Source organism: Chiloscyllium plagiosum, chromosome 15 (assembly GCF_004010195.1).
Source record: "Chiloscyllium plagiosum isolate BGI_BamShark_2017 chromosome 15, ASM401019v2, whole genome shotgun sequence".
Lineage (NCBI taxonomy): Eukaryota > Metazoa > Chordata > Chondrichthyes > Orectolobiformes > Hemiscylliidae > Chiloscyllium > Chiloscyllium plagiosum.
In genome coordinates, this window is record NC_057724.1 from 21,761,325 (window position 1) to 21,773,238 (window position 11,914).

Consider the following 11,914-nt stretch of genomic DNA (forward strand, 5'->3'; position numbering starts at 1 on the left):
AAGGGCCTGTTCCTGTGCTGTAATTTTCTTTGTTCTTTGTACTTTGTTCATCACCCTTTTTATCAGTTTATTACTCCTGTTTTCCACCTCACCATTTCTTCCCTTTTCTCTGTTCTCCTCTATCATTTTTCTGCCTCTGTTCTTATCTTCCTGGAAAAATAAAGTGTTAACTCTTTTTTAAAAGTTTTTGACAAAAGGTCGTGACCTGATTAACTCTGGCTCTGCCTCCATAGATACTCGCTGGCCTGCTGAGTTTATCCTGTTTTTCCTTTTCAGATTTCCAACATTCACAGTAGTCTGCCTTGTCCTAGCACATACCCATGTGCATTTCTCTTTGCTTTTTTTTGTTATTGGCTATTTTACCCTATTTGAATTCTGTAGGCTTGGAGATTTGGAAAAGGCTGCTGTTAGCATTTGTTGCTCATTAGTAGCTAAATCTGCACTGAGAACAGCAAGATCAGAAACAAGATGTGTGCAGATCAGAATTTAATGCTTTATATGCTCTTGGAAGCACATGAGGTAACAAATGCATCAATAGTTTGCTCATTGTTTAATCTTGCCCCTATCCATTACAAAAATGTATATATCAACTTATCTATTGGCTCTGTGGTGAGAGATTTCATTAGTAAGAATATTGTTTTAGGATTCTAAACAGACCAAACTCGACAGAAGTTCTCCTGGACTGAAAGTTGCCTAAATCACCTCAGCACTGTTATTAGTTAGAAACTCGTTAGCTCTTAAATGTGTCTTGAGGCTATAAAGAAACTTCCTTTTTTTTGTCATTCTTATGTAATAAAGGAACAAAAGAAAGTTGTTACTTTTTAAAATATCACTGGTAATTGTTTCCTGACATTTGCCCTGTTGACAGTTGTCACAATTAATGAGACTTTATTTTGAGGCAAGTTAGGAAGTTCTTTATTGGTCAGTTGGGGTGCTTATGCTTTTATCATGACACTTTAATTGCATTTAGTTGCAAAGCCATATGATATTACAGATAAAATGGCCATTCCACTCACCATTTAGTGAGGGAGAGAGATCTGAGCCATCTGAGCTTATTGAAATCTTACTGGCATGCATTGGACACATATGAGGCCTCAGATACAGTTTGTCAGTAATTGGAATGGATGACAACAGATACCTCAAACACCAAGTCATTTAGATTATTAGATTACAATGGGAAATGTGAAGAAAAGATGCTGCTGGGGCAGAAAGACACCTCAAACAATCCATTAACAGGCTGTGGTATTTCAAGGGTAGCTTTATGGAAGTGTTTCTCCTGCTCCCTTTGCCATTTTTCTGAGCAATATCTTGTGATTCCTTTAAGGAATTTAATTAAAACCAGAGTTTCTTTTGCTCTCATTAATTAGACCACTCAGCCACCTGGTACACTGAGGACCTAGCGGTTATAGTTTGCATTATTAAGGAGTTTTATCCCTGTTTCAAGCTCACTTATTGACAAGACTGCTTTAAACATGCATCAACTGAACATTGGCCTTTCAAGGAGCAGCCAAGTTGTTCTTCTCATTATTAATTGCTAGTTGTCTGTTTCTTGGGTAAGAAACTGGCAACTAACCATTGGAAATTGTCCCTGTTCTAATCATTATTTGATACATCATGAGCAAGTCATATGTTATATTTGCATTGATATTATGTCTATTTGCTTTGTTGCTAAGCAGTCATCTATATCATAGATACTTGTGAACATGTTGCTCAAAGTAATGACAGTTCATAATGTATACTCTAAAGAATAAAATCATCAGTGGCATTTTCATTTTGGATCTGACTAATCCAACTAGCTCATTAATTTGTAATCTTAGTATTCAATTTTTGATATTATGAACCACTGAAATTTAATTTTAAAATGTATAACAAAGTTAACAATTAGGAAGAAAGGCAAATCCAGAAAATAGATTGCAAATTAGTCAGCAACCATAAAAGATATTTAACATTTCCTTTCTATCCTTCATGCTTTGATGGAGCATAATTGATCAAAATGATAAAATCTGCTTTTTGTCTTTGTAAGTGCTTACTGACCAATTTTTATTGCAAGCATCTAAACGTTTTTTTCCAGATGTGCAGCATTAGTCTGTCTTTTCCTATTTAAAGTGTATTATCACTGGCTACCACATAGTTAAGTACAAATCTGAGACTGGTTAAAAGTTAGTAAGTTGGTCCAGGGCAAGTAAAATAACAAATTAATCAGAATTTCATTCCTGCAAGTTTTCAATACATTAGCCATCTTTATTTATTGAGCAATGACTTCAAACAAAAAATATTGTAATCACATGAAAATGATATTTCCCCTGATTTCCAGGATTAAAATTAACAAAAGCTCACTCACTTTAATAATTTCAGTCCGAGACCAAATTTCTGAACAGCAGCGTTGTTTTATTTATACACCTATAGGTGGGTGCTTTGTCTAATTGCCAGGTAAGGCAATGACAAAATGCACAGTATATCCCAAAAAACCCTTGCAATTTATACTGTTTTTCCCATATGTTTTCCTTATTCCCATTGTCTGTTCCCTGCTTCGCTTACGTCACTCATTTCCTTAAGACTTATCCCACAACTTCTGGATTTGTTCCTGTGTCTCCGAGTAGGGGGAAACAGATGCTTTCCTGTTTGCCCATACATCCACCATTGTTCTGTATTCACGTCTCATGCTAACATATCCTTTCTTTTTGCTGAATATGTATTTTCTCATTCCTGTTCTGTATCAGAATTTATACTTGCAGAAATAACATTAATTCATTTATATCCCACAAATGCATTACAATACAGAGCACAGGAACAGGCCCTTCAGCCAATTAAACCTGTGCCAATTCCTAGGGCTTATTTAGAGCCGCTACTTATTATCCATGCATGGTTTCTATCCCTCTGTTCGCCTCTCCTTCATGTGTTTATCAAGCTATGCCTTAAACATTGCTAACATATCTGCTTCCACCCCCTCTATTGGCAGTGCATTTCAGGCACCCATCACCCCGTGTATGGAAAAATGTTGTCTGCACTTCTCCCCTGAACTTTCCCCCTCTCACCTTGAACCTGTGCCCTCTTGCAGTTGACCTTTCCATCCTGGGACAATGCCTCTGACTGTCCACCTTATCTATGCTTCCGAAAATTTTGTAGACCTGTATCAGATTCCCCCTCAGCTTCCATCTTTCCAGTAAAAACAATAATCTGAATATCTCCAACCTCTCCTCATAACTGAACCTTCTAGACCAGGCAACATCTGGGTGAACCTTCTCTGCACCCTCTCCAAAGCATTCACCGTCCCTCCGGTAGTGTGACAAACAGAACTGCAAGTAATATCCCAAATATAGCCTAACAGAAGTTTTGTACAGCTGTAACATAACTTTTCAGCTTTTATGTTTGATGCCCCAGCTGATGAAGGCAAGCATGCTGTATTCCTTCGTGACCACACTTGCAGTCTTATTTTGACTTTTATTCAGGACTTGATGGTGTCTCCTTTGTTTCTGCAGAATAAATGCTGTGTGGCATAACACTAATTATGGACAGTGAGGCTGGAACCAAATTAAAAGCTATGACGAAATCAACCACTAAAAGCAACACAAGTTGTCAGAATGTTCGGCAGCAATGGAGCCTTTTGTGAATTTTATGCTCTTATTTAATGTTGTGATAATAATTAATGTCTAATAATAGCAATCTGATTGTACTAAATTGGGGAATTTATTCTTTAACCTGTGTAATCAATGGAGAACTTGTTAGCAGTATAAACAACATTTGACGTTAGTACAATGTACTTCTCCTTTGATTATCAAAGGAGTCTGTTGTGTATCTTATACAGATTACTTTGCCTGGTGTCCAATTTTTGTCACCCAAGTTTGGTATTTGTTTAGTAAAAACATGCTACTCTTTCTCCTCCGAGTTAGATTCATTTATTTTCTGAAACTTGATCGATATTCATGTCTATCAATAATCTGTCAATGATCGGTCCTATTTACTGGTAACATTCATCATGTTTATTGACTGGACAATCTTTATTGGCTGAATAGTTGCAGATTTGTTATTGATGGAAAATATTGGAAGTTATTGCCAGCAGAGATGCTGGCAATTTATTGACTCTGAAAGTGCTAACTGTTCTGAGTCAAATTAAGCAATAAATGTGCATAATGTTAAAGGTAGAATCTTTGCATGTTTGCATATTGAATCTCAGTTGGTCAATGAGTTACAATTGTCAGCATTCCCATCATGCTTACTCTTATATCAACTTGACTTCCTGGTCATCATCACTTCTGTGCATTGCTCAGTCATCTTGCTTTTAGATTTCTATGCACGCCTTTTCAAACTGAGTTCATTCAATTAGTTTGAGGAGACCACATTTCAACTGCATGACACAGGCTTTGAGCATCACAGGCCTCTCAATGCGGCAATGCTTTGATGCTGCATGCCATCCACTCTTTATTATCATATCAATGTTAGTCCCTACTGAGTCTGCCCCAGTATCCAGCTTCTGCCTCTCTGAAACCTTCATCAGGATTCAGCTCAGCAATATGCAGAATTGAACACCAGATGCAAGTTTCATACAGCATTCTTTTTCATCCCATGATTGTATTTGCTGATTGTGTTTCCATTAACGGAAGACATTGTGAGAGAGTATGATTATCAGTATTTTGCAGATGGCAATAGGGAAAACAAGTTTGATTTTGCCCATTTATTGAGTAACTGATTTCACATATGTAGAGTATGAATCTGTCCATTCTCTCTTCATATGTAAATAGAGATTTGTGCTATAAAAATGTATATTCTTCTTCTCTTGCTAGTTTTCTTAGCTTTTGAAAAAAAAATCATTGAGCATCACTAGATTTATTCCCTATTCGTAGATCCCCTCGAGTGTTTGGTGGTTAATTATCTTCTCAAACATCTGTAACTCATTAATGTACATCATTTACTCTTTGCTGTTTGGAGCTAGAGTAGTTGGCTTGTTTCAATGAAACTAAGTGCGTCAACAGCAACCAGAGAATTTCAGTGTCAAACTGTATGAGGTAGGAGAACAGGCATATATGTCGACTAAAAGAAAAAGAAGCCTGCAGAAGTACTGTTCAGCCTACTCAAGTGGAAGACCTATATGGCAGTTTTATAATGAAAAGTGAAAGTGTCTTGTCTTGTATCATACCGAGATTTATTTAGTTATGCAACAGTAACAATATTTATCTGCCAAGGTAAATTTTATTTATTTTCTGGAATCCAATCATTTATTTTACGCTTTCACTTACAATCTCGTACAGGAGATTTCAAAACAGTCAGAGGACACCAACTTTCTTTGGAGGGCATTAGCTAACTCGTTGGACTAAGGCAACAAAACTCTACAAGATATTAATAAACTTGCAGAACAAGTTTAAATTCATTTCTACAAAAGTAAGTCTGAGGTGGTACATTTTGATAGAAAAAAATAAAGAGATTGCATAATGTTTGGATTGCAAAAATTTAAATGGGTACAGGAACAAAAGTCATTAAAGGTGGCATGATCAGGTAGAGAGAGCAGTTAATAACATCAATAATCTTTGAGGCTTCATTAATAGAATCATTGAGTTCAACAGCAGCAAGATGAGGCTGAACTTATAGGACACTAGTTAGACCTCAGCTGGAGTATTGTGTACAGCTCTGGGTGTTATATTTTAGGAAGGATGTGAACATGTTGGACAGCATGCAGAAGAAGGTTACAAAAATATGTTTAAGATGAGAAACATCAGTTACATGGATAGATTTGACAATTTAGGACTACTTTCTCTGAAGATAAGATGAATTGCAGATTTGATAGAGGTTTTTACAAAATCATGAGAGGGCTGGACAGAATAGCTAGAGAGAAACTGTTCCTCTCATAAAATGATATAGAATCAGAGGGCTCACATTTAAAGTGTTTTCCAAATGCAAGTTAAGAGAAAAAAGAATTTCATATGATTGGTAAGTAGTGTCTAAAATGCACTGCCTGGAAGTGTGGTAGACAGAGGTTCAAGAGGTTATTGCATGACTCTTTCAACAGAACAATGTGCAGGGTTACAGGAAACATCAGAGAATGGCATGTAGCTAAAGTACTCAAAGAGCTGTTACAGAAATAGTCTCCTTCTATACCATAATAATTCTTGGGTTCTGTGCATTTGACAGATAGAGCAACAAGTAAATAGTTATAGGAAATAATACAGCAATTACTTGGGTTAATTTTTAAAGGAGAAGTGTTGATAAGGAGAGCAATTACGTTAAACTTGCGTAAAGCCTTAGTTAGGTCTCACTTGAACTAATCTGCAAGATTTGTTCCCAGATCTTAAAACAACATTCAGACATTTTAGAAGGTGCTAAAAGATTCTGTAGGATGATGTTCACCGTGAAATGTTATAACAGCACACATAATTGAAGATATTGAAGAAAACTTGTAAAAAAGGAAGGTTGAATGATAATCTAATAGACATCTTGAAGATTATAACAAGGTTTGACAGGGTTTAAGTGGGGAAAATATTTCAATCTCTGCGGAGATCAAATATAAGATAATCATTGATAAGTCCAATAGGGAACACAGGAGAAGGTTCTTCATCCAAGCAATACCCACTATCACAAGGAGTAGAGAAGGTGAGTATCCAAAATGCATTTGAGGAAATGTTAGATAGACACATGAGGGAGAGTAGAAGAGACTTTTGATTGGGTTAGAAACATCAGCATGAGAGGAGGCTCATGTGCAGGCTAAACCTTCCAGAATTTATCAATAATACAATAGTTTCTATTCATAATTAACATAATTTTATCAAGTAAAAATAGAGTTGCATTTATTAAGTTGAGAATTTTTTGATCTCTCTCAATATGGATGACCCTATTTCACATGTATTCTAAAAGAATATTTTCATTTTAATATGGTTGATACATTAGGGACATGCCCTAATTGCGCTGCCATCGTATTTGTTTTAGCAATTACTGAACATGCTCAGGTTTTTTTTTAAACAGGCTGTAGGTTATTTCTACTGGGTGCCCATTCTCCATCTGGTTTGAAGGTTTAGTCTGAGTATTAATGCCTTAAAACTCAGAATTTGCCCCAACAATTTTATCTTTATTGACTGCTAATTAATATTACATACACAGTCCAGTAATACTTCAGATATAAGATTCAAAACTCTCCCTGTGCACTAATTGTTTAATTTCCCTGAAATACAGACAGTTGAGTCATCAAGGCAAAAGTGACGACTGCAGATGCGGGAGATTAGAACCAAGTGTGTGGTGCTGGAAAAGCACAGCAGGTCAGGCTGCATCCGAGGAGCAGGAGAATTGACGTTTCAAGCAAAAGCCCTTCATCAGGAATGAGGCTGGTAACCTAGGGAGTGGAGAGATTAATGGGACGAGTGGTGGGGCTGGGAGAAGATAGCTGAAAGTGCAATAGGTGGATGGAGGTTTGGGTAATGGTGATAGGTCAGAGGGGAGGGTGGAGTGGATAAGGAAGATGGACAGGTAGGACGGGTCATGAGGGCGGTGCCGAGTTGGAAGGTTGGATCTGGGATTAGGTGAGGAAACTGGTGAAAACCACCTCACCCTCCCCAATTTCACTAAGCAAACACTAAGCAAACATAAACTGCAAAATATCTTATTCAATAATGTTCCAAGCAAAACAAAAATTGCTTTTATCTTAAATATTAATGGCATAAAACTGCGTATTTGCAGTCCTAGATTCCTAACACAAAGGAAAACCACATAAATCACTATCTGTCACCTCAGATTGGCTGAGTGGCTATTAGCTAAGTGGGATGTCAAGTATTCAGTACTCTCTGCATTTAGCTATGTCAACCTTACGAATATGGAATCCTGTTTAACTCCACAAGCCTTCAACACGTAAATAACAATTTTGAGCAAAATTCTCCCCTACATTCAAACATTTAAATGCTGCAGTTGCCTGTAACACTCCAGCCTGCTGGTCTCTTTCCATGCTACTTCTGTTTGCCCTCCTACCTTCCCTCTCTTCCCTACAACAATAGGGAAAAATGACAGAAGATTGAGTATTATGAGGGCAATGGAGGCTGTTGGGGCAGGAATTAGCAAAATATTTAATTTGAGCCTCCCTTTCAACAGCCATTGCCAATGAAGTTTTGAACTACTGGAGTGCAACTTGGGCAGGTCAGTCTCATTCTGTGACGGTCTCTTAACTAATAAAACCTTCAGCGCAGTGGCCATTATCTGGTCAGTATGGACCTCAACTTTCTGTGAAAACTTAAGGGACAGGCACAGCAAATTCTTTGATATTGAATCTGTAGGATAGGTCATCCAATCATTTGTGTAACTTCCAGTTGCTTGCCATTTCAATAACTACCTTGCACTCATGATAACCTTTCTGTCCTGTTGCAGTGTTCCAAAGAAACTCAACCCAAGCTGGAGGAGCAACACCTTGTTTTCCATTTAGGTTCTTTACAGCCTCCAGTGTTCAGCTTTGATTTCTACATCTTCACAACATGACCTCAGATTTCCAATTTTCTGGCAGTTTCCGCCCCTTACTTGCATCTTGATTTTTCTGTCAGCAAATTGGATTAATTTTCTCCTTCTCACCCTTCAATTTACACACACTTGACATCTCTGTTTCTCCATTAACCTCACTGTTTTCATTTCACTCTGCACCTCCACAGTCAGTTCCACTTGCTCCTCCTGTCCCTTTGTCAATAGCATAAAAAAAACACTATTTTCCAGCCCCTTTCAATTCTGGAGAAGAGTGATATCAGATTCAAAATATTCACTCTGATTTTGTCTCCATGGATGCTGCCAGATCTGTTGAGTTTTTCCATCATTTGATTTTCTTATTTAAGATACCAGCATCCATAGTAATTTATATTTAGTTGTTTAATTGTGATCTGTGAATGATGCACGTTCTGTAACATTGAAATAGGAATAAACTCTTGAGCATTTTCCAAATATAGAACAAAGAACATAGAACAGTACAGCACAGTACAGCCCCTTCGGTCTTGATGTTGTCGACCTTTTATCCAACTCTAAGGTCAAACTAACCTACATAACCTTCATTTTACTATCATCCATATGCCTATCCAAGAATCACTTAAATGTCCCTAATGTATCTGACTCTACTACCACTGCTGGCAGAACATTCCACAGACCCACCACTCTGTGTAAAGAATCTCCCTCTGACATCTCCCCTAAACCTTCCTGCAATCACCTTAAACATGTACTCCCTCGTGATAGCCATCTCTGCCCGAGGAAAAGATCTCTGGCTATCCACTCAGATCATGTTCTCCTCCTCCTGTTCTTCGGATGTTGCCTGACCTGTGCTTTTCAAGCACCACACTCTTTGACTCTGATCTCCAGCATCCACAATCCTCACTTTCTATCTTCTAATTGTACCTTAATCCCTTCCAATTGTATCTCAGTTCCATTTATCTATTTTTGATCCATCACCTCTTACACTGATTTCTGTTTAAAAAAAATCTCAATTCCAGATTTATAATTTTCAAATAAGTAGAAATTGGTTGAAAGCCTCAACAATTTTCTGGAGACAGGGGAGATTTCTAATACTCTTTGTACTCTTTTTAAGTAAAACCTTAAACAAAAACTAAAAATAACACAAACTTACAGAATTGTAATGGAAACTTATCTAAAGTCAATCAAAACATTGTTATGGGTGGCGGGGGGGGGGGGGGGGTGGGGTGGGGTGGGGAGGGGGTTGGTGGTTGGTAACGATACACTCAGCCCCTGCAATGTCCAGCAGTTCCTAAAGGAACCAATAGAAAACCCCTGCTCCCTCTCAATAGACATGTGAGCACAGACTTAACAACGGAAGAGGGCCAGGCAGTTGGTTATTATGCCTTCCTCTATGGCCCACTGCCTGGATCTGTTGATGGCCACAATGGCCAGGCTGGGGAGCAGGCCTTGAGCATGCCCTCTGATTTATTCTCCCTCCTCCAACAGAATGCCTTTACGTTGAGACCGTGGGATGAAGTTATTTCTAATCTTTCTTTAAACACTAAACTATTGTCCATGCTTTCGATGCTTCAATCAGTTTATGTATTAAAACACTTTACCCAAACACCTTTGTTGATGAGGCAAACAAAGGGACAAAGGATTCAGTTTGCGGTTCAACTCCTGAATGGATCTTCTCCTGAGTCTGCTTGGGTTGCTGCACTGATACAAATCTTGTTAAGAGTCCTCCCTGCGAATCTTTACTGAGGAGGTGACTTCCAGGTGTGTCTTTTTTATCCCTCCTCCACCCCAGATCTTCCAGAACATTCAGTAGCCTCATCCAATGGGGCCATGAGCTGAATTCTAAGTATCCAATGGAGTTGTTTCAATGCCCTTCACTGTTGCTATGTTGGGAAAGTGTAAAGTGCGTGCCCTCAGGCACTGGCTGGAAGTCGATGTGCCAGAAATTCTGATCAAAGCTTTTCCAATTCACAACCCTATGCTGTTTGTAACACAGCGGACGTGTGCTGGCAGGGGAGAAACCACGGGGATCGTGTTGCAAGTCGTCAGAGCTGCTGGAGACCATCGCTGGATCGTGATTGGACATTGGAGGATCATCTGGTTGTGCTGACCTGCTCTTGGTGGATCTTTATGCTGGCTTCAGCCTAACACCAATTCAGGTACCAGTCAACCTCAGAGCTATGGCCTCAGCAGCCGCTCGCAGCCCAGGCCAGGGCATTCGCAACACAGTCAGGGTGACTGTGAAGAAGGTGGAAGAGCACACACCAGACGATCGGACGGTTTTCATGAAGAAGATTTTGCTGGAGTGCTGCGGGTTTGAAGCAGCGGACGTGTAGATCTGGACACCCCGGGAGGCACACCGAGATGAACATCAACTGTGCCTGGAGGATCATCAACTCGGTGAAGGACGCTCTCTGGGCGGTCCGAAACCTGTTGATCTTCCAGCTGAAGGAGTTGACCCCGACTGAGTGTTGCAGACTGGCACATTCCAAGGTCCAGGACTACGTGTTGAGGGACGCGCTGAAGCTTGGGGCAGCTGCCGCCAAGGCGCGGTGGGGAAAGACCACCGTGTAACATCTGGCTGCCTAACGAAGAACAGGGGGCTCGCGCAGTCATTTGGGCTCTGCTGACACCTCAGCTAAAAATGTAATCGTACAGACCTGTAAATAGGAATGATTACTCTGTTTCGGTATGCAAACAAATGGAATGTTTACGCATGTCTGGCATGTCCAACTGTACAGACTATTAAAGTATTTTATGAATAAAGTATTTTTTTGGAAAAGAAAAGGACGTGTAGATCTGGGCAACGGGGGAAAAAATACACCCAATGCCACCCTCACCCTGATGGCCACCTTTGTGTGTGGCTACATCAAGCTGTGCGTGGATCCCCGGTACGCAAACACCAAGTGTCACTACGTACTGAGGTTCTACCTGTCCCCAGTGTTGCGAAGGATGGGCCTGGCCTCGCTGCCGCGGAACGCTCCGAATAGTTGGACCATTCCGTATCACCTGTCCTTCATGGAGAAGTTTATGAAGAAGAGCAACACCTCTGACCACAAGTCCATCAGGAAGTGGTCAGCACGTAGTGTCCTTGAGATCCTTTGGGAAAAGGAGAGGGTGGATCCTATCGAGTGGTTCCCTGAGCAGACTGTCAAAGTCATTTGGCAGAATGCCTCATCACCAGAACTTTCCAACAAGCACCAAGACATTGCTTGGTGAGAAAGGCTCTGCCTGTGAGATCCTTTATGCACGCCCGGACTCTCAGCCGCACCGCACGCTGCCCTGGAAGCGGCTGCGGGGGGTACGAGACTGTCACACACCTCCTTCTGGAATGTGCCTACGCAGAAGAAGTCTGGAGAGGAATGCAGTGGTGTTGTCGAGGTTTGTCCCGAGCAGCGCCGTGACGCGGGACCCCGTGCTCTACGGTCTGTTACCCGGGACGCACACCGAGACGAACATCAACTGTGCCTGGAGGATCATCAACTCGTTGAAGGACGCT

General features: G+C 40.1%; 1 protein-coding gene across 6 annotated transcripts in view; it reads left to right on the forward strand.

Annotated features, from left to right (window-relative positions):
• Nucleotides 1–11,914, forward strand: part of pcdh11 (protocadherin 11) — a 738,007-nt gene that overhangs the window by 500,348 nt on the left and 225,745 nt on the right. Inside the window, exon 4 of one of the 6 annotated variants that reach the window (XM_043704507.1) lies at nucleotides 3,480–3,860. The exons of the other annotated variants lie outside the window; for them this stretch is intronic. Coding sequence (XP_043560442.1) covers nucleotides 3,480–3,484 — 5 coding nt within the window. The 3' untranslated portion in view covers nucleotides 3,485–3,860. Of the gene's footprint in view, nucleotides 1–3,479; nucleotides 3,861–11,914 lie in introns of those variants that run through there. 6 annotated transcript variants of the gene reach the window in all.